Genomic DNA, 23872 nt, shown 5'->3' on the forward strand with positions numbered 1-23872 from the left:
CTGCCGCTTTCAAGGTGCGGAACTCTAACCCGGAAGCTTACAAGAAATCCCGCTATGCCATGCGACGAACCATCAAACAGGCAAAGCGTCAATACAGGGCTAAGATTGAATCATACTACACCGGCTACGACGCTCGTCGGATATGGCAGGGCTTGCAAACTATTACAGACTACAAAGGGAAGCACAGCCGCGAGCTGCCCAGTGACACAAGCCTACCAGCTAAATCACTTCTATGCTCGCTTCGAGGCAAGCAACACTGAGGCATGCATGAGAGCATCAGCTGTTCCGGACGACTGTGTGATCACGCTCTCCGTAGCCGACGTGAGTAAAACCTTTAAACAGGTCAACATACACAAGGCTGCGGGGCCAGACGTGTGCTCCGGGCATGTGCTGACCAACTGGCAAGTGTCTTCACTGACATTTTCAACATGTCACTGATTGAGTCTGTAATACCAACATGCTTCAAGCAGATCACCATAGTCCCTGTGCCCAGGAACACAAAGGTAACCTGCCTACAGACCCGTAGCACTCACGTCCGTAGCCATGAAGTGCTTTGAAAGGCTGGTAATGGCTCACATCAAACCATTATCCCAGAAACCCTAGACCCACTCCAATTTGCATACCGCCAAAACAGATTCACAGATGATGCAATCTCTATTGCACTCCACACTGCCCTTTCCCACCTGGACAAAAGGAACACCTATGTGAGAATGCTATTCATTGACTACAGCTCAGCGTTCAACACCATAGTACCCTCATCACTAAGCTAAGGAAACTGGGACTAAACAGCTCCTTCTGCAACAGGATCCTGGACTTCCTGACGGGCCGCCCCCAGGTGGTGAGGGTAGGTAGCAACACATCTGCCATGCTTATCCTCAACACTGGGAGCTCCCCAGGGGTGCGTGCTCAGTCGTCTCCTGTACTCCCTGTTTACCCACGACTGCATGGCCAGGCACGACTCCAACACCATCATTAAGTTTGCAGACGACATAACTGATCGCCTTATCACCGACAACGACGAGACAGCCTATAGGGAGGAGGTCAGAGACCTGGCCAGGTGGTGCCAGAATAACAACCTATCCCTCAACGTAACCAAGACTAAGGAGATGATTGTGGACTACAGGAAAAGGAGCACCGAGCAGGTCCCCATTCTCATCGACGGGCCTGTAGTGGAGCAGGTTGAGAGCTTCAAATTCCTTGGTGTCCACATAAACAACAAACTCGAATGGTCCAAACAAAGCAAGACAGTCGTGAAGAGGGCATTACAAAGCCTATTCCCCCTCAGGAAACTAAAAAGATTTGGCATGGGTCCTGAGATCCTCAAAAGGTTCTACAGCTGCAGCATTGAGAGCATCCTGACCGGTTGCATCACTGCCTGGTACGGCAATTGCTCGGTCTCCGACCGCAAGGCACTTCAGGGGGTAGTGCGTACAGCCCAGTACATCACTGGGGCAAAGCTGCCTACCATCACGGACCTCTACAYCGGGCAGTGTCAGAGGAAGGCTATGAAGGCTTGGCAAGCGGTACCGGAGTGCCAAGTCTAGGACTAAAAGGCTTCTCAACAGCTTTTACCCCCAAGCCATAAGACTCCTGAACAGGTAACCAAATGGTTACCTGGACTATTTGCATTGTGTTCACCCCCAATCCCTCTTTTATGCTGCTGCTACTCTGTTTTTCTTATATGCATAGTCACTTTAACTATACATTCATGTACATACTACCTCAATTGGCCCGACCAACCAGTGCTCCCGCACATTGGCTAACCGGGCTATCTGCATTGTGTCCCACCACCCGCCAACCCCTCTTTTTACGCATCTGCTACTCTCTGTTCATCATATATGCATAGTCACTTTAACCATACCTACATGTACGTACTACCTCAATAAGCCTGACTAACCGGTGTCTGTATATAGCCTTGCTACTCTTATTTTCAAAAGTATTTTTACTGTTGTTTTATTTCTTTACTTACCTACACACACACACACACACACACACACACACACACACACACACACACACACACATTTTTCGCACTATTGGTTAGAGCCTGTAAGTAAGCATTTCACACGTGACAAATAAACTTTGATTTGATTTGATCATTGTATGATTTCTTTTGAGCAAATGAACTCAAGCTTACGGACAATGTCAAATGTGATATACCGAATTAAGCAGGTACTTTCCCAAAATGGACAACACAAACAACTGGATTCGTTTTCCCTTTCATGCCCTACCTCCAGTCCACTTACCAATATCTGAACAAGAGAGCCTCATCAAAATTGCAACAAGCGGTCTGTGAAATGGATTGGGCTGCGCTCAGAGTTGCTTGCCTTGTTAAATTGCGATGTTAAGACACTGATGCCCTTTGCAACCGCGTACCTACAGTTGAAGTCGGAAGTTTACGTACACTTTAGCCAAATACTTTTAAACGCAGTTTTTCACAATTCCTGACATTTAATCCTAGTAAAAAAAAAATCCCCTGTCTTAGGTCAGTTTAGATCACCACTTTATTTTAAGAATGTGAAATGTCAGAATAACAATAGCGAGAATGATTTAGTTCAGCTTTTATTTCTTTCATCACATTCCCAGTGGGTCAGAAGTTTACATATACTCAATTAGTATTTGGTAGCATTGCCTTTAAATTGTTTAACTTGGGTCAAACGTTTCGGGTAGACTTCCACAAGCTTCCCACAATATGTTGGGTCATTGTCCATTTGGAAGACCCATTTGCGACCAAGCTTTATCTTCCTGACTGAAGTCTTGAGCTGTTGCTTCAATATATCCACATAATTTTCCTACCTCATGATGCCATCTATTTTTTTAAGTGCACCAGACCCTCCTGCAGCAAAGCACCCCTACAACATGACGCTTCCACCCCCATGCTTCATGGTTGGGATGGTGTTCTTCGGCTTGCAAGCTTGCCCCTTTTTCCTCCATACATAACGATGGTCATTATGTCCAAACAGATCTATTTTTGTTTCATCAGACCAGAGGTCATTTCTCCAAAAAGTACGATCTTTGTCCCCATGTGCAGTTGCAAACCGTAGTCTGGCTTTTTTATGGTGGTTTTGGAGCAGTGGCTTCTTCCTTCCTGAGCGGCCTTTCAGGTTATGTTGATATAGGACTCGTTCTACCTGTTTCCTCCAGCATCTTCACAAGGTCCTTTGCTGTTGTTCTGGGATTTATTTGCACTTTTTGCACCAAAGTACGTTCATCTCTAGGAGACAGAACAGCCGTCATTTGCACTTTTCGCACCAAAGTGTGATTTGCACTTTTCGCACCAAAGTACGTTCATCTCTAGGAGACAGAACAGCCGTCATTTGCACTTTTCGCACCAAAGTGTGATTTGCACTTTTCGCACCAAAGTACGTTCATCTCTAGGGGACAGAACAGCCTCCTTCCTGAGCGGTGTGACGGCTGCGTGGTCCCATGGTGTTTATACTTGTGTACTATTGTTTGTACAGATAACGAATACTTTTGGGTGTCAGTGAAAATGTATRGATTAAAAAGTACATTACTTTCTTTAGGAATGTATTGAAGTAAAAGTAAAAGTTGTCAAAAATATGAATTGTAAAGTACAGATACCCCAAGAAACAACTCAAGTAGTACTTTAATGTATTTTTACTTAAATACTTCACACCACTGAAGGCAACCCATACAAATGAGATGAAGTATGGAGGTCGTTTTGTGCCAACAAAACGAAGGGCTTCAATATGTCCCCAAAAAATAAATATTTACTGAGATTTGTTATATCTTCTAGACATAAGACAGACACTTCAAACCCTTATTTCTTGTGATTTTTTTAATTTATTTTTTTACCTTTATGAATGTGTTATTCGATGTGTTTCTATGGGMYATAGTAGTAAAGGCCAAATTCAATATTTCATCAAATATTATTATTTTTTTTCTTTCTTTTTTATACCTAAAGGGGTCCTAAAATTCTGTATCAAATAGCTAAATGGTATGCTTGTCTTAAAATAATACCACATGCTAGCTTAGTGCAAAGAAGGAAGCTTGTACAGAATAAGAATATTCCAAAACATGCATTCTGTTTGCAATAAGGCACTAAAGTAAAACTGCAAACAATTTGGAAAATAAATGAACATGGTAGTGGCTGCATCATGTTATGGGTATGCTTGTCATTTGCAAGGACTGAGTACCACACTTCATATTTAATAAAGCACTAATACTGTATTATCTTGATTAAGTATTCAACCCTCTGAGTAAATACATGTTAGAATCAACTTTGGCAGCGATTCCCTCTGTGAGTCTTTCTGGGTAAGTCTTCGCACACCTGGATTATACAATATTTGCACATTATTCTTTTTCAAAATCTTCTAGCTCTCAAGTTGGTTGTTGATCATTGCTAGACAGCCATTTTCAAGTCAAATACCATTTTCATCACATCAAATGTAACCTTTGCAAATGTAAGGGCTCAAACTACGTTATTTCATTTTCCCCATGGTAGTGACAGTAAATAGAAGGTTGTGTAAAAAAAAACATAATTATGAACAAAGATTTTTCCCCTAACCCTATGACAATCTAGTCCATTTGATGCTGTTTTGATGACATGGAAAGTTGAGCTACAAACAAACCATGACTCTGAAACTTGTTTTGGAGTTTCAGCAATTATTTTAGTTCCGAATGCTGTTGTGCAGAATGCAAGTGTGTGTGTGTGTGTGTGCATGCACGTGCCTGCATTCGCACGTGGGTGCGTGTGTGTTAAAATAAGCTTTGTTACACTCCTCTTTCTTAAGCCCCCTATTGGCAGTATATACCTGAAGTGGAAATAGATCTCCATTTCCTCCTCCACTTCCTCCTCCTCCTCTTCCTCTTTCTGGCACATGGCTAGCGGAAGTGTTAGGCAGAGGGAGGGGGCATCGAAGCGTGGGAGCGAGGGATGAAAGGGGAGGAGAGGGAGGGTGGGATGTGTGACGGCTGCTCCACTTTTCCATCTGACAGAGCAGAAGGGATCAGGGAAGCTGCCGCTCTGTCAAACAGCTCTCCACAGCATGACTGACTTTAGCCTACAGACGCTACTCACACAAACTCTGCTACTGCATAGACTTTAGCTTAGCACTGTCATACATTACAGCACAGTATGAGCCAGTGTAGACTTTAGTTTCCTTCATACAGTGTCTATGGACAGCTAGAGTTTAGGCTAGAGTCAGAATTACCTCATCTATTTAGTTTGAATGAGGGCTGCTGGACATTGCTGAGTGCAGACTTTAAGATAGAGCTGTTCCATGCAACAGCTTGCAAGCATGGTGTAGGTATAGATTATAGCCACATTATGTGACAGTATGGTCAACAGGATTGGCAGCTAGAGTGTAGGTTAGTAGTACAGAATTGTAGATACGAGGTACAGTCATCGCTGGCATAGTATGGGATACATCTGCATCGCTGGACCCATAGTTTAGGCGCTAAAGAGGTGAGTTACAGCACTTTTAGACCTATTTTCTTGCATTACATGTAGTTGTCTTGTCTCTTGTGTGAGCATATGTGTTATTGACAAGGAGAGTTTTTCTGGGTAAGTCTCTAAGAGCTTTCCACACCTGGATTGTGCAAGATTTTCAAGTAGATTTAAATCAAAACTGTAACATGCCTCTCAGGAACATTCACTGTCTTCTTGGTAAGCAACTCCAGTGTAGATTTGGCCTTGTATTTTCGGTTATTGTCCTGCTGAAAGGTGAATTAATCTCCCAGTGTCTGGTGGAAAGCAGACTGAACCAGTTTTTCCTCTAGCATTTTGCATGTGCTTAGCGCCATTCCATTTATGTTTTATCCTGAAAAACACCCCAGCCCTTAACAATTACAAGCGCACCCATAACATGATGCAGCCACCACTATGCTTATAAATATGGAGAGTGGTATTCAGTAATGTGTTGTATTGGATTTGCCCCAAACACAACACTTTGTATTCAGGATAGAAAGTGAATTGCTTTGCCAAATTGTTTTGTGCCTTATGGCAGACAGGATGTATTTTTGGGAATATTTATATTCTGTACAGGCTTTGTTCTTTTCACTCTGTCAATTGGGTTAGTATTTTGGAGTAACTACAATGTTGTTGATCCATCCTCAGTTTTCTCCTATCACAGCCATTAAACTCTGTAACTGTTTTAAAGTCACCCTTAGCCTCATTGTGAAATCCCTGAGCGGTTTCCTTCCTCTTCGGCAACCGAGTTAGGAAGAATGTCTGTATCTTTGTAGTAACTGGGTGTATTGATACACCATCCAATGTGTAATTAACAACTTCACCATGCTAAAAGAGATGTTAAATTGTATCTTGTTCGTACAAAAGTTTAAATGTAGTTAGAATCCAAATGAGTTGTTGCCACGGATACTTTGGTGCCAACATGGAGTATAGGTTGCCAAAGTCTATGGATCTGACGGCAACCGGTGTTCCTTTGCTCTTCTCTAGGCTAGCTAGCACACCAGGCAGATAGCTAATCCCTCTAAAGAGGCTTAGGAGTGAGCAATTAGCCTAGATCGGCCGGGACCAAAGGCCAGGAGCAGGAGGTTGTGGTGACAAAGCACTCCTGCACGAGATGTAGGAGAGCAGGCAAGTCAACCGTGAAACAAGTCAGGATTCAACGTCCATCCATGTGTGATGACGTCGGAAGATGACACGGAAACCCTCCACTAGGGGCAACAGTTAGCGCTCTTACCTTTAAGCGCTCTTACCTTTAAGTTGGTTTTAGTTTTGCTAGGGCGTTGTGGGTGTGGCTGGCAGATGGGCGTAAGCATCTGCTTTTGGTTCCAAAGGTTGCATGTTTGAATCTAGCAATTGAAAGTTGGTTTTGATATTTTTGGTTTTAAGCCTATCCCAAACCTTAACCCGTATCATAACCATTTGGAGTTAATGCGTAACCTTAAGATTTCGGTTTTGTTTACCTGGCCACTGTTTTAAATGCTAATGTTTTGGCATTTGTGGCACAAATCCAATGCAAGTCAGTGGTAACTGTATTAACATGTTCAGGTTTCATGGTCAAGTCATCTATAAGTAACTTAACTGAGTTACACAATACATTTTTACATACTCTAGGATAATTTGGACAGCGCAAACATGCTAATAAGGGTACCATTGGATTGCATTGGATTTGTGCCACAAGTGCTAAAAAGTTAATTATGTTATGAAAGTTCTGAAAATATWAGTGTATTGTCACTGGGAGCCAATGGGGCTCTTCACAGGAAATGGATAGACCATTCGGAGCATTGATCAGATCTGTTACTTCCTGGTCTCTTTGATGAACTAATCTGGTTCTAAACCTCCATCTCAATCTGGAGCACCATAAATCCGACCCCAGAGTCAGGCAAAGGGATCACAAGGCAACCTCAATCTTACCTTTATCTCTCTCCACCTGTGTTGACACACCGATAAAAATGTATTTAGTGGGATCTTCTGTGTGTATAGAGAATTAATAAGTCAAACCTTTAAAAAAAAACAGGCACCCTATACCCTTCATAGCCCTTTACCTTTAAAAACACTATATGGGAATTAGATATAGATTCATATTGACTGTTTCAATGATAGAAAATAAGAGTCAGCTTGTGTTTGTTGTTGATGTTTTCATAATGTTTCTGAGGTTTTAAGGGGAGGGAGTTTAAGGGTCAGGGGTTGGCCGAACATTGACAGCTGCAATGGCGACGGAGGAGATGGCTGCTGTTTTACAACCTCCTAACCAATTGTGCTATTGTGTGTATTTTTTCGCGTTATTTGTAATGTATTTTGCACATAATGTTTCTGCCACCATCTCTTATGACTGAAAAGAGCTCCTGGATATCAGGACAGCGATTAATCACCTCGTACTAAACAAAGATTTTACGAAGGTTTTACTTCAGACAACTGACAAGGCCCAAATCCACGTCATTCACATTAGAAAGCGATGGATATATCGGGGACGTAGGTCGGGGTGCCTTGTAAGGAACCGACGGCAAGTGGGTAATATGCCTCTACCATCAATCCTATTAGCCAATGTACAATCATTGAGACCAGACTCAATGAGCTGTATAAAGCCATAAGCAAACAGGAAAACGCTCATCCAGCTCCTAGTGGCCGAGGACTTTAATGCAGGTAAACTTAAATCCGTTCTACCTAACTTCTACTAGCATGTTAAATGTGCAACCAGAGGAAAAAAAGTCTAGACCACCTTTACTCCAGACACAGAGACCCGTCCAAAACTCTCCCTCACCCTCCATTTAGCAAATCTGACCATAATTCTATCCTCCTGATTCCTGCTTACAAGCAAAAACTAAAGCAGGAAGCACCAGTGACTCGGTCAATAACGAAGTGGTCAGATAACGCAGATGTTAAGCTACAGGACTGTTTTGCGAGCACAGACTAGAATATGTTCCGAGATTCTTCCGATGGCATTGAGGAGTACACCACATCAGTCACTGGCTTCATCAATACGTGCATCGATGACGTTGCCCCCACAGTGACCGTACGTACATACCCCAACCAGAAGCCATGGATTACAGGCACCATCCAAACTGAGCTAAAGGGTAGAGCTGGCACTTTTAAGGAGCGGGACTCTAACCTGGACACTTCTAAGAATGCCGTCCGACGAACGCCAATGCCCTGCTATGCCCTCCGACGAACCATCAAACAGGCAAAGCATCAATACAGGACTAAGATTGAATTGTACTACACCGGCTCCGATGCTCGGATGTGGCAGGGCTTGCAAACTATTAGACTACAAAGGGAAGAACAGCCGCGAGCTGCCCAGTGACACGAGCCTACCAGACAAGCTATATTATTTCTGTGCTTGCTTCGAGGCTGGCAACACTGAAGTATGCATGATAGCATCAGCTGTTCCGGACGACTGTGTGATCACGCTCTCCGTTGCCATTTACATTTACATTTAAGTCATTTAGCAGACGCTCTTATCCAGAGCGACTTACAACTTACAAGTTGCCGATGTAAGACCTTTAAACAGGTAAACATTCACAAGGCCGCAGTGCCAGACGGATTACCAGGACGTGTATTCCGAGAATGCGCTGACCAACTGGCAAGTGTCTTCACTGACATTTTCAACCTGTCCCTGACTTTCTCTGTAATACCAACATGTTTCAAGCAGACCACCATAGTCCCTGTGCCCAAGAACACAAAGGTAACCTGCCTAAATGACTACCGACCCGTAGCACACATCTGTATCCATGAAGTGCTTTGAAAGGCTGGTCATGGCTCACATCAACACCATTATCCCAGAAACCCTAGACCCACTCCAATTTGCATACCGCACCAACAGATCCACAGATGATGCAATCTCTATTGCATTCCACAATGCCCTTTTCCACCTGAACCAAAGGAACTCCTATGTGAGAATGCTATTCATTGACTACAGCTCAGTGTTCAACACCATAGTTACCTCAAAGCTCATCACTAAGTTAAGGACCCTGGGACTAAACAGCTCCCTCTGCAACTGGATCCTGGACTTCCTGACGGGCCACCCCCAGGTGGTGAGGTTAGGTAACAGCACATCTGCCATGCTGATCCTCAACACGTTGGTTCCTCAAGGGTGCGTGCTCAGTCCCCTCCTGTATTCCATGTTCTCCCATTGCTGCATGGCCAGGCACAACTCCAACACCATCATTAAGTTTGCTGACGACAGAACAGTGGTAGTAGGCCTGATCACCAGCAATGATGATAAAGCCTATAGGGAGGAGAGCAGAGACCTGGCCGTGTGGTGCCAGGACAACAACCTCTCCCTCATCGTGATCAAGACAGAGGAGATGATTGTGGACTACAGGAAAACGAGGACTAAGGACACCCCCATTCTCGTCGACGGGGCTGTAATGGAGCAGGTTGAGAGCTTCAAGTTCCTTGCTGTCCACATCACCATCAAATTATCATGGTCCAAACACACCAAGACAGTTAAAAGGGCACGGCAAAGCCTATTCCCCCTCTGGAGACTGAAAAGATTTTGCATGGGTTCTCAGATCCTCAAAAAGCTAATCCAGCTGCACCATTGAGAGCATCCTGTCTAGTTGCATCACTGCCTGGTATGGCAACTGCTTGGCCTCCGACCGCAAGGCACTACAGGGGGTAGTGCTTACTGCCAAGTACATCACTGGTGCCAAACATACTGCCAAGTACATGACTGGAGCCAAGAGGAGGTGTCAGAGGAATGCCAGGTGGTGTCAGAGGAAGGCTTAAAAATTGTCAAAGACTCCAGCCACCCTAGTCATACACTGTTCTCTCTTCCACCATATGGCAAGCGGTATCGGAGCGCCAAGTCTAGGTCCAAAATGCTTCTTAACAGCTTCTACCCCCAAGCCATAAGACTCCTGAACAGCTAATCAAATGGCTACCTAGACTATTTACATTGTCGTCGTCCCCCCACCGCCTCTTTTACGCTGCTGCTACTCCCTGATTATTATCTATGCATAATCACTTTAACTCTACCTACATGTACATGTTACCTCCATTACCTCAACTAACCTGTGCCCCCACACATTGACTCTGTACCGGTACCCCCTGCAAATAGCCTCGCTACTGTTATTTTACTGCTGCTGTTTAATTATTGTTTGTTTTTATTTTTTCGTATCTATTTTTAATTAACACTTAATTTTATTAAAACTGCATTGTCGGTTAAGGGCTTGTAAGTAAGCATTTCACTGTAAGTTCTACACCTGTTGTATTCGGCTTCATTTAATTTCCTCATGCATTAAGCTATGTGACTGAGAGTGATAGTTCACATGTTGTGGTCTGCATGGGTTCTGTACAGCTGTGTTGCAGCCATATATAGGTCAGATATAAGCGCACACTGTACATGTTCACACACGCTCAGAATCACACACACACACGCTCAGAATCACATGCGCTCAGAATCACATACACACGCGCTCAGAATCACATACACACGCGCTCAGAATCACACACACACACGCTCAGAATCAACATTACACACGCGCTCCAGAATCAAACACACACAACGCTCAGATCAACATACACAACAGCTTCAGCAGCACATACAACACGCTCAGAATCACAAACACACACGCTCAGAATCACACACACGCTCAGAATCACACACACACACGCTCAGAATCACATGCACACACGCTCAGAATCACATATACACACGCTCAGAATCACATACACACACGCTCAGAATCACACACTCATGCTAACATGCATGTTTAGGAGACGCCACATGTCGAAAGCTTGTTCCATGTTAAATGCCTGTCTGAGTGTGTGTTTGTGTGTCTGTCTATGTCGGCCTGTGTGTGTGCGTGCTTTCCCTATGTTTAGGTAGCTAGCGTGGCTTGCTAAAAGCAGAGTGACGCAAGGCGATTTGTGTCATCTGAAGATTTGTTCCAGTGACTTAATGCCATGCTTAGTCACATCCCCCAAACTCTCCTCCAGACTGACAGGGAAGACATACAGAGCACACAACATCCCATCCTTTTATCCCAAACCCATACCAAGTGTTATAAGGATGAAACACTGACAGACAGCACATCAAAGAATGGTTTACGTAAATCTAGTTATCTTTGAGTTATCTCTACCTCTCCTTTTACTCCTCCTCTCTCCTCCTCCCTCAACTCCCCAGATCTACCCCACTCCACTCCTTCCCTAACGCCTCTCTCCTCCTCCCTCAACTCCCCAGATCTACCCCACTCCACTCATTCCCTATACCCTATATCCTATATATACTGTATCATATATCCTAAATACTGTATCATATATCCTTTATCATTTACCATATATGCTATATACTATATCATATATACTGTATCCTATATACTGTATCCTATACCCTATGTACTGTATCATATATCCTATGTACTGTAGCCGTTACACTTAATCCTACTGTATATCGAGGATCCTATATACTGTATCATATATCCTATGTACTGTATCCTTTACACTGCATCCTACTGTATATCCTGTATCATATATACTGTATCCTATATCCTATATACTGTATCATATATCCTATATACTGTATCCTATATCCTGTATCCTATACACTATTACCTGTATCCTGTATCATATATGCTGTATCATATATCCTGTATCCTATACCCTAAATACTCTATTCTATATCATGTATCCTAAACCCTATATACTGTATCCTATACTCTATATCCTGTGTCCTATACCCTATATCCTGTATCCTATACCCTATATCCTGCATTATGTGCCCTGCATACTGTATCATATGCTCTATATCATGTATCCTATATCCTGTATCCTATACCCTGTATACTGTATCCTATGCCCTATATCCTGTATCCTATACCCTATATCATGTATCCTATACCCTATATAATGTATCCTATACCCTATATACTGTGTCCTATACCCTTTTTCCTGTGTCCTATACCCTTTTTCCTGTATCACATACCCTATGTAGTGTATCCTATATACTGTGTCCTATATACTGTATCTTATATCCCATATACTGTATCCTATATCACATATCTTATATTCTGTATCCTATATTCTATATCCTGTATAATTTATCATATATCATATATCTTATATCTTAAATTCCATATCCTAAATGCTATATCCTATATATTGTATTAAGTATCCTATATCCTGTATCCTATATCATGCATTCTATATCCTATCCTATATCCTACATCTTATATTCTATGGCCTATATTCTAAATCCTATATACCGGATATTATATCCTATATCATATATCCTATATACTTCATCATGTATACTTTATCCTATATACTGTATGCTATTTACTGTATTCTATCCAGTATCAGTCAAAAGTTTGGACACACCTACTGATTCAATAGGTTTTCTTTTTTTAAACTATTTTCTACATTGTAGAAAAGTAATGAAGACATCAAAACTATAAAATAACACATATTGATTCATGTAGTAAAACAAAAGTGTTTGACATTCTGCAAAGGGATCCTGATTGACGCAGTAGTCTAAGGCACTGCATCTCAGTGCCAGAGGCGTCACTACAGACACCCTGGTTCAAATCCAGGCTGTATCACAACTGGCCGTTATTGGGAGTCCCATAGGGCGGCGCACAATTGGCCCAGCGTCATCATTGGCCGGGGTAGACCGTCATTGTAAGTAACTACAGGAAGCATTTGGTTGCAGTCATTGCAGGTAAATGTGGCACAACCAGTTATTGAGTGGAAGTGGGCCATTACTTTTTCACACAGGGTCTTTTTCACACAGGGTGTTGCATAACTTTGTTGATTAAATAAATAAAATAAGTATCCAATTGTTGTTGTATTTGTTCACTCAGGTTCCCTGTATCTAATATTAGGTTTTGGTTGAAGATCTGATAACATTCAGTACCAAAAATATGCAAAAAATAGAGAATCAGAAAGGGGCAAATACTTTTTCACAGCACTGTATTTCTGACCGTAGTTACTACTAAAGTCATATATGTAAGGTTTGTGACCCTTCAACACCCTGATCACCTCACCATAGTCCCTCTAACACCCTGATCACCTCACCATAGTCCCTMTAACACCCTGATCACCTCACCATAGACCCTCATACACCCTGATCACCTCGCCATAGACCCTCTAACACCCTGATCACCTCACCATAGACCCTCTAACACCCTGATCACCTCACCATAGACCCTCATACACCCTGATCACCTCACCATAGACCATCTAACACCCTGATCACCTCACCATAGACCCTCTAGTACCCTGATCGCCTCACCATAGACCCTCTAACACCCTGATCAGTTAGGTAGTCTAACTGCTAGACTACCTGCCCCGTATCACCTCACCATAGACCCTTCACAGTGGTGTAAAGTACTTTTTTTAAATTTCACCTTTATTTAACCAGGTAGGCTAGTTGAGAACAAGTTCTCATTTGCAACTGCGACCTGGCCAAGATAAAGCAAAGCAGTTCGACACAAACAACAACACAAAGTTACACATGGAATAAACAAACATACAATCAATAATACAGTAGAAAAATCTATATACAGCATGTGCAAATGAGGTAGAATAAGAGAGGTAAGGCAAGAAATAGGCCATGGTGGCGAAGTAATTACATTATAGCAATTAAACACTGGAATGGTAGGATGTGCAGAAGATGAATGTGCAAGTTGAGATACTGGGGTGCAAAGGAGCAAAATAAATAAATAAATACAGTATGGGGATGAGGTAGATTGGATGGGCTATTTRCAGATGAGCAATGTACAGGTGCAGTGATCTGTGAGCTGCTCTGACAGCTGGTGCTTAAAGCTAGTGAGGGAGGTAAGAGTCTCCAGCTTCAGAGATTTTTGTAGTTCGTTCCAGTCATTGGCAGCAGAGAACTGGAAGGAGAGGCGGCCAAAGGAAGAATTGGCTTTGAGATATACCTGCTGGAGCGCGTGCTACGGGTGGGTGCTGCTATGGTGACCAGTGAGTTGAGATAAGGCCTAGCAGAGAATTGTAGATGACCTGGAGCCAGTGGGTTTGGCGACAAGTATGACGCGAGGGCCAGCCAACGAGAGCATACAGGTCGCAGTGGTGGGTAGTATATGGAGCTTTGGTGACAAAACGGATGGCACTGTGATAGACTGCATCCAATTTGTTGAGTAGAGTGTCGGAGGCTATTTTGTAAATGACATCGCCGAAGTCGAGGATCGGTAGGATGGTCAGTTTTACGAGGGTATGTTTGGCAGCATGAGTGAAGGATGCTTTGTTGCGAAATAGGAAGCCGATTCTAGATTTAATTTTGGATTGGAGATGTTTTTATGTTAGTCTGGAAGGAGAGTTTACAGTCTAGCCAGACACCTAGGTATTTGTAGTTGTCCACATATTCTAAGTCAGAACCGTCCAGAGTAGTGATGCTGGACGGGCGGGCAGTTGCGGGCAGCGATCGGTTGAAGAGCATGCATTTAGTTTTACTTGCATTTAAGAGCAGTTGGAGGCCACGGAAGGAGAGTTGTATGGCATTGAAGCTCATCTGGAGGTTAGTTAACACAGTGTCCAACGAAGGGCCAGAGTTATACAGAACGGTGTCGTCTGCGTAGAGGTGGATCAGAGAATCACCAGCAGCGAGAGCGACATCATTGATGTATACAGAAAAGAGAGTCGGCCCGAGAATTGAACCCTTTGGCACCCCCATAGAGACTGGCAGAGGTCCGGACCACAGGTCCTCCGATTTGACTTAAGACTGTAGTACTACTTAATTAGGCATACTACTTAAGTAGTATTTAAGTAGTACTATTTTTGACAACTTTAAATTTTATTTCMCGAGAAAATAATGTACCTAATGTATGATTCATACGTTTACTTTTGATACTTAAGTATATTTAAGCAATCAAGTGATATTTCACTGGGTGATATTCACTTTTACTTGATTTTCTATTATGGTATATTTACTTTTACTCGTGTGACAGTACTTTTTCCACCACTGACCCTTCTTTAGATTTTCCACCTACTCTCCCTCTATATATCCCCCATCTCTCTCTCGCTCTCTCTCTCCCTCTCTCTTTCTCTCTCACTCACTCGCTTTCTCTCTTTCTTTCTCTTTCTCTCTCTGACTGTCTTTCTCTCTCTCTGATCTGAAAGAAAATAGGTGAAAAAGAGGTGAAAGGTCAAAAATGAAGTAAGGTTAAACAAAATGTAAGGCACTGTAATACATGCAAGCTAAATATGGAGTTAATGTGTCAAAATCAGACTTTCTCCTCAGGTCTAACAAAACCAGTTTAAATCAATTCAATCTGTCTATTCACCATTTAAACCTCAAAAGTCCCTCATCGTCAAATTAGGATTTAATCGCTAGATTTAATAATAAGCAGTAAGCTTCCATTCAAGCTTTATTGGTGACCTAAAACAAAATATTGGAAAGTGTCAATATACCTTGAAGGGATACTTTGGGATTTTGGCAATGAGGCGCTTTATCTACAGTGCCTTCAGGAAGTATTCATACCCCTTGACATATTCCACATTTTGTTGTGTTACAGCCTGAATTTCAAAATTGATTAAATACATTTTTTCTCTCTCACTCATTTACACACAATAACCTATGATGACAAAGTGGAAACAGGTTTTTCAAAATGTTTGCAAATTTTGAAAAACTTTAATACAAAAATATCTAATTTACAAACAGTAAGTATTACACCCCTGGGTTAATACTTTATTGCAGCACCTGGGAGTCTTTTTGGGTAAGTCTCTGAGCTTTGCACACCTGGATTGTACAATATTTGCATATTAGTATTTGTAAAATTCTTCAAGCTCTGTCAAGTTGATTGTCGTCATTGCTAGACAGCTATTTTCAAGCTTTGCCATAGATTTTCAAGACGTTTTCAAACTGTAATTAGGCCGCTCGGGAACATTCAATGTCATCTTGAAAGCAACTCCAGTGTGGATTTGGCCTTGTGTTTTAGGTTATTGTCATGCTGAAAGGTGAATTTGTCTCCCAGTGTCTGTTGGAAAGCATACTTAACCAGGTTTTCCTCTAGGATGTTGCCTGAACTTATAGCTGTTTTTATCCTAAAAAACTCCAGAGTCCTTGCCGATGACAAGCATTCCCATAACATGATGCAGCCACCACCATGCTTGAAAATATGAAGACTGGTACACAGTAATGTGTTGTGTTGGATTTTCGACAAACCTAACGCTTTGTATTCAGGACAAAAGGTTAATTTATTTGCCACATTACCTAAAAGCCTTGTTGCAAACAGGATGCATGTTTTGGAATATTTGTATTCTATACAGGCTTCCTTTTTTTCACTCTGTCATTTATGTCAGTTTTCTCGTTTCATAATCATTCAACTCTGTAACTTTTTTAAAATCACCATTGGCCTCATGGTGAAATCCCTGAGCGGCTGCCTTCCTCTCCAGCAACTGAGTTAGGAAGGACGGCAGTATATTTGTAGTGACTGGGTATATTGATACACTATCCAAAGCCTAATTACTAACTTAACGGGAAAGGGTTTTTCAGCGTCTGCACTTATTATTTTTAAACATCTACCAATCGGTGCCCTTTTTTTAGAAATGTTGAAAAACCTCTCTGATCTTCGTGGTTGAATCTGTGCTTAAAATGCACTACTCGATTGAGGGACCATACAGATAATGGTATGTGTGGGGTACAGAGATGGGGAAGTCATTCAAATGTTAACCACTGTTATTGAACACGGAATTAATCCATGCAACTTATTATGCGATTTGTTAATCACATTTTTACTCCTGAATTTGTAGATGTCAAGAGTAATTTTATGCTTTCCTCTCCAAATAGGAATCACTTAGTGTTCCTCTGTTTTATCCTGCAGACACCCCACTGTGAGCCAGCAGACAACACACAGACACACAGACATACACACACACACACACAAACCCCTTAAGTTACACAGAGTATTACATGTTTTGCTTATGGGCAAGTGTGTGTGCTAGTGTGCGTATGTGTGTTTATATGTTCATATCTGTGCGTGTGATAAGCTCACCCAAGTAAGAATTGGGACACCATGCATAACCCAGCAAGACACATTTCTCTCCATCTGTCCTAATAATTATTTATGCATGTAGACTGATAAGGCCCATATGGCTCGATATATACTGATATTCTGGCTTATATGTATGAGTGAACACATCTCTGTTTATAGTTCATGTTGAAGGGTGTGTGTGTGTGTATGTGTGTGTGTGTGTGTATGTGTGTACGTGTTTGACTATTCTTGTGGGGACCAGAAGTAAACAAACAAAATTTGACCAACTGGGGACAATTTTGTTAGTCCCCACGTGGTCAAATGCTATTTCTAGGGGGTTTAGGGTTAAGGTTAGGATTAGTGTTATGGTTAGAATTACGTTAAGGGTTAGAGTTAGGAGCAAGGGTTAGTTTTTGGCTTAGGGTTAGGAGCTAGGGCTAGGTTTATGGTTATGGTCAAGGTCAGGTTTTTGTTGTTATGGTTCGGGTAAGAGTACTGGTTTGAGTTAGGTTTAGGGTTAGGCGTTAGGGTGCGTGCGTGCGTGCGTGTGTGTGTGTATGTATAATCAGTATGAGTCAGCTGTGCCCGGTCACCCGTGATACAAGCCAGTATTCGACGTCAATCAATGTCTGAGGACATCGGGAGATGACGTGGAAACCAGCCACTAGAGGCAACCATGAGCACTGTTAGCTTCAAGTAGTTTTCGGTTTTATTAAGGTGTTGTGGCAGATGGGCATAAGCATCTCCCTCGGTTCCAAAGTTTGTATTTTTAAATCCAGTTATATAAAGTTTTTTGATATTTTTGTTTTAAGCCTGTCCCAAACCTTAACCCCCCCAGCTAGCAATGAGGAATCAACCCAGAAGCGGCCCTCTTCTAGGTGGCCGGAACTGTGTGAATTGGCCCAGAATCCGATGTCGGACTCGGCGCGGAATCAGAAGGGAATGACTGCCCAGAATCAGCCCAAGTACATCAGGCCGTTTCCGTCAACTGGAATTCAGCGGGCTTTGCTGGCATCTTACCAGAATCCCCCCAGAAGCGGCCCGATGCAAATTTAAATAAATGTATAAAAATTTACCCGATTTTGTCATTTTAAATATGACTATTATACATACAAATTACCCCCTTTTCATCATATCCAATTGTTTTGTCCCATCGCTGCAACTCCTGTATGGCCTCGGGAGAGGCAAAGGTCAAGAGCTGTGCGTCCCCCGAAACACAACCCAGCCAATGTGTCAGAGGAACCACCGTACACCTGATGATCGTTTCAGCATGCATGCGCCTGGCCCACCACAGGAGTTGCTACAGCACGATGGGACAAGGACATCACGGCCGGCCAAACTCTCCCCTAATCTGGATGACGCTGGGCCAATTGTGCGTTGCCTCATGGTTCTCCCGGTCCCGGCCGGCACGGGCATCGAACCAGCATCTGTAGAAGTGTCTTAAACCACTGTGCCACTCGGGAGGCCGGGAGAAGTGTCTTAAACCACTGTGCCACTCGGGAGGCCCCATCCATATGTTAATGCTTATCAATTGCCTTGCACAAAGTATCAAAATACTCAAATATAACTTAAACAGGACTCTTAAATAATTTTATTTAAATGTTATTTTTTGATCAGAGAAACAATGAAAAAATATGAAAAAATTTATAAATAATGAAATGTTAATTATATAAAGCAGCCTGTGTAATCACCTGCCAAAGAGTAGCCACAATCGTCCCGAGCCCCAAGTAATACATTTGGACCAGATAACTCTCACCGGAATCAGCCCGAGCTGGTTCTAGGTATGTTCTTACTGGAAGATTCTACCTGCATCAATGATACTCTCAACTCCACAGATTGATTAGTGTTCCTGGTAGACTGTTATCTCTCAAAGCGCTGCTAGGCATAATTGTGCGTTTTGGGTCTGTTAATTTAAGGTACTCGGTGGCACACGCAGGCTCACACACGTAGGCACACTACCGAATAGCTTTCCATGTGTACCTACAACATGTATCTACTATGACATGTCCCACATAACGGGTCATGGCTCGTTCATCCCCCTTCTATCTATGGCATTGTTGTACAATAGGCAGACACACACACTGCCTATCCAAAATCAGGCCAGCAAATCGCTGATAATCACTGATTATATGTCAATCTGGGCCCCCTCTCACTGGGGAGACAAAACCAGCAGTGTTTGTGTATGTGTGCGGGTGTGTGTGTGTGCTTGTGTGTGTGTGTGCKYGCATGCAATGTGTCTCCCTGCGGAGCACTGTAACCTCAGTGGAATATGCCAACGTCCAGATTATAACCTCTAGCAGGTGGAATGCCATTTTTCACAGCATACTATCCATCTGTCCCATACCAGACTGCAGACTGATGCCATGTGGCCCCAGACCATGCTCTCACAGCTGGGGATCTTCCAACTCTAGGGCCCCTCCACAGTTGGCTTCAACCTAGTTCAACTTTAAAATATAATTTAGAAGGAAAGTGTTTTCTTGAATCAAAAAGATGTTGAGGGAAATTGATTTGTCTCTACCACACTTTCCAACTGCAAACTAGAAATATGAAGGACATTCACCATCGCAGGGCTCATGAGGGACAATATAAGTTGATTAGGAAAATACTTCTTTATTAGCAACCCCTTATGAACAAGAACACTGCGTCCTGTTTATCTCCTCTGCCTATCAGTCAGTGTTTGGTGGCGGTGCTATCAGAGGAGTTGATGGAATAGAACTCTTCAGCTATAATATAGCTGACAGACAGTACACTCAGTACTGTTTCAACTGTCAATAATTATACATCAGGTCCTGTGAGGGGACTGATAATTAGTTCAGTTATTGTCAGGGGCTGAGCATACACAACACAATAGCTGTATAAAGGTTCATATCAGTGTCATAACTGTTCACACACTGGCATTAGTTGAAGTGCCACAGCCAGGGTGGTGGTTAGTCCAATTAGTGTCACTCATTTATCTGAAGGTTCATATCACTGCTGTAACTGTAACAACTTCTGCAACAGACATGTGTACAGTCATGTGTAGTAAAGCCAGGCTAGAGCACATGGTTGGTGTGTGTCGATGGCTGTACGGCTAGTCATTAGTTCAATTAGAGAATGTGAATGTTCCCGTTGATCGACCTCCACATCACACTTTTCATTACTAAATGAGAGATATACACTACTATTCAAATGTTGGGATCACTTAGAAATGTCCTTGTTTTTGGAAGAAAAGTACATTTTTTGTCCATTAAAATAACATAAAATTGATCAGAAATACAGTGTAGACATTGTTAATGTTGTAAATGACTAAAGGCTGATATTTAATGGAATATCTACATAGGCGTACAGAGGCCCAATTTCAGCAGCCATCACTCCTGTGTTCCAATGGCACGTTGTGTTAGCTAATCCAAGTTTATCATTTTAAAAGGCTAATTGATCATTAGAAAACCCTTTTGCAATTATGTTTGCACAGCTGAAAACTGTTGTTCTGATTAAAGAAGCAATAAATCTGGCCTTCTTTAGACTAGTTGAGTATCTGGAGCATCTGGGTTCGATTACAGGCTCAAAATGGCCAGAAACAAAGAACTTTGTCTATTCTTGTTCTGAGAAATGAAGGCTTTTCCATGCGAGAAATTGCCAATAAACTGAAGATCTCATACAACGCTTTATACTACTCCCTTCACAGAACAGCGCAAACTGGCTCTAACCAGAATAGTGGGAGTCCTCGGTGCACAACTGAGTAAGAGGACAAGTACATTAGAGTGTCTAGTTTGAGAAACAGACGCCTCACAAGTCCTCAACTGGCAGCTTCATTAAATAATACCCGCAAAACACCAGTCTCAACAGTGAAGAGCCGACTCCRGGATGCTGGCCTTCTAGGCAGAGTTGCAAAGAAAAAGCCATATCTCAGACTGGCCAATAAAAATAAAGATTAAGATGGGCAAAAGAACACAGACACTGGAAAGAGGAAGATTGGAAAAAAAGTGTWACGGACAGACTAATCTAAGTTTGAGGTATTCAGATCACAAAGAAGAACATTCGTGAGATGCAGAAAAAATGAAAAGATGCTTGAGGAGTGCTTGATGCCATCTGTCAAGCATAGTGGAGGCAATGTGATGGTTTGGGGGTGCTTTGGTGCTGGTAAAGTGGGAGATTTGTAAAAGGGAGGGTAAAAGGGATCTTGAAGAAGGAAGATTATCACTGCATTTTGCAACGCCATGCCATACCCTGTTGACGCCGCTTAATTGGAGCCAATTTCCTCCTACAACAGGACAATGACCCAAAGCACAGCTCCAAACTATGCAATAACTAGTTAGGTAAAAAGCAGTCAGCTATTATTCTGTCTATAATGGACTGCCAGCACGGTCACCAGATCTCAACCCTATTGAGCTGTTGTGGGAGCAGCTTGACCGTATGGTACGTAAGAAGTGCCCATCAAGCCAATCCAACTTGTGGGAGGTGCTTCAGGAAGCATGGGGTGAAATCTCTTCAGATTACCTCAACAAATTGACAACTAGAATGCCAAAGGTCTGCAAGGCTGTAATTGCTGCAAATGGAAGATTCTTTGACGGAAGCAAAGTTTGAAGGACACAAATATTATTTCAATTTAAAATCATTATTTATAACCTTGTCAACGTCTTGACTATATTTCCTATTCATTTTGCAACTCATTTCATGTATGTTTTCATGGAAAACAAGGACATTTCTAAGTGACCCCACACTTTTGAACGGTAGTGTATATGGAGGTATGGAGGATAGAGGGATGAATACATGGGTAAAGGATGGAGAGAAGAAATTAAGTGTTCATGGGGGTCTGTCTGTCACTGTCAGAGTGGTCTCTACAGCACAATACAGCTCAATGTGGTCAATGAGTACCCAGCCTCTCTCTCTCGCTCTCTCTCTCTTTCTCTCACTCTCTCTCTCTCACTCTCACTTTTTGTTTGAGTGCATCTGTATGCTGTAATGTGATGGTGTGTGTGTGTCTCACTCGCTGTGTGTGTCCGTGTTTCTCCCATCTCCAGGGAAGCTGGCGCTAAGAACTGGGACACAGAGGGCTGCCAAACACTCACGTCTGCCGCCGTCCACACTAAATGCCTGTGCAGCAGGATCTCAACCTACGCTGTGCTAGCGCAACAAGCTAAAGACCCGGTGAGTCACATTTCCAGCTCTACTCTATAACACTGGGGCTAACGCTAATTGGAGCCAACAAGCTAATGCGTTAGTGTGTTGGCATGTGGATATGTACCAAGTAGACTTAGGGTTACTTTGATTTGAACAGTCAACTCAGAAAGGGAGATGATTGAAATTCACTTGTATCCTCAAGGTTTGAGATAGGACATAAACAACTGTATAAGTCACAGTTGAAATACAGCTGTGAAATACAGTTGAAATAAATACAGCTGTGACATCTGTACTACAGTCTTCTAAAATGTAATGGAGATTCTCCATTGGAATAGATTTTTATTCTAGAACTAGGCTTTATCTGTGGCCAGGAACCAGCCTTAAGAGTTTTTGAGAGAGTGGATTTGTTGAAATCATACGACTAAAGATGCTGCCGGTCCCAAGACCACAGCAAAAATACATTTCATTTATCTGACTTTCATTTATCTGCATGTGCAGCGCTTACATTTAGCCTCACAATTAAGTGTTTCACCATTTTCCTTTCAGGACAACCAGGGGCACAATAGAACACAACACTATTTGACATGAACAGCTGCATTCATTGACAAATAGCAATGTAAAAAACCATTTCCCACAAAGCAAAAAAGTAATACAAATTAATTTAGATGGAAGCTGTAAGTACAGAAATTTGCTCACTGAGAAATGAATATCCAACTAATCAGTGACAACTGTGTGCAGTTTGGAGTTTGTGACAGCAACTACAGTATGTGAGTGTATTATAGACACTATGTCCTGGGATTTACTATGATCTTCTATACAGAAGAACCCCTTACAGTAGTATAGACACGATGGCCTGGGATTTCCTATGGTCTTCTATATAGAAGAACCCCTTACAGTATTATAGACACTATGTCCTGGGATTTCCTGTGATCTTCTATACAGAAGAACCCCTTACAATATTATAGACACGATGGCCTGGGATTTCCTATGATCTTCTATACAGAAGAGCCCCGTACAGTATTATACGTCAACAGTGAAGAGCCGACTCCGGGATGCTGGCCTTCTAGGCAGAGTTGCAAAGAAAAAKACATATCTCAGACTGGCCAATAAAAATAAAGATTAAGATGGGCAAAAGAACACAGATACTGAACAGAGGAAGATTGGAAAAAGTGTTATGGACAGACGAATCTCAGTTTAAGGTGTTCGGATCACAAAGAATAACATTCGTGAGATGCAGAAAAAACGAAAAGATGCTGGAGGAGTGCTTGATGCCACCTGTCAAGCATAGTGGAGGCAATGTGATGGTCTGGGGGTGCTTTGGTGCTGGTAAAGTGGGAGATTTGTAAAAGGGAGGGTAAAAGGGATCTTGAAGAAGGAAGATTATCACTCCATTTTGCAACGCCATGCCATA

At 42.4% G+C, this 23872-nt stretch overlaps 1 protein-coding gene across 1 annotated transcript in view; it reads left to right on the plus strand.

The window, feature by feature from the left end:
* adgrb2 (adhesion G protein-coupled receptor B2) overlaps positions 1–22518 on the plus strand; it is a 290937-nt gene extending 268419 nt beyond the window's left edge. The window contains 1 exon segment of the mRNA XM_070436396.1: positions 22362–22518. Within this exon segment, the coding sequence (XP_070292497.1) occupies positions 22362–22518 (157 nt within the window).
* The last annotated feature ends 1354 nt before the right edge of the window (positions 22519–23872 follow it).

The sequence above is a fragment of the Salvelinus sp. IW2-2015 genome, linkage group LG31 (genome assembly GCF_002910315.2).
Source record: "Salvelinus sp. IW2-2015 linkage group LG31, ASM291031v2, whole genome shotgun sequence".
In the NCBI taxonomy this organism is placed as follows: Eukaryota; Metazoa; Chordata; class Actinopteri; order Salmoniformes; family Salmonidae; genus Salvelinus; species Salvelinus sp. IW2-2015.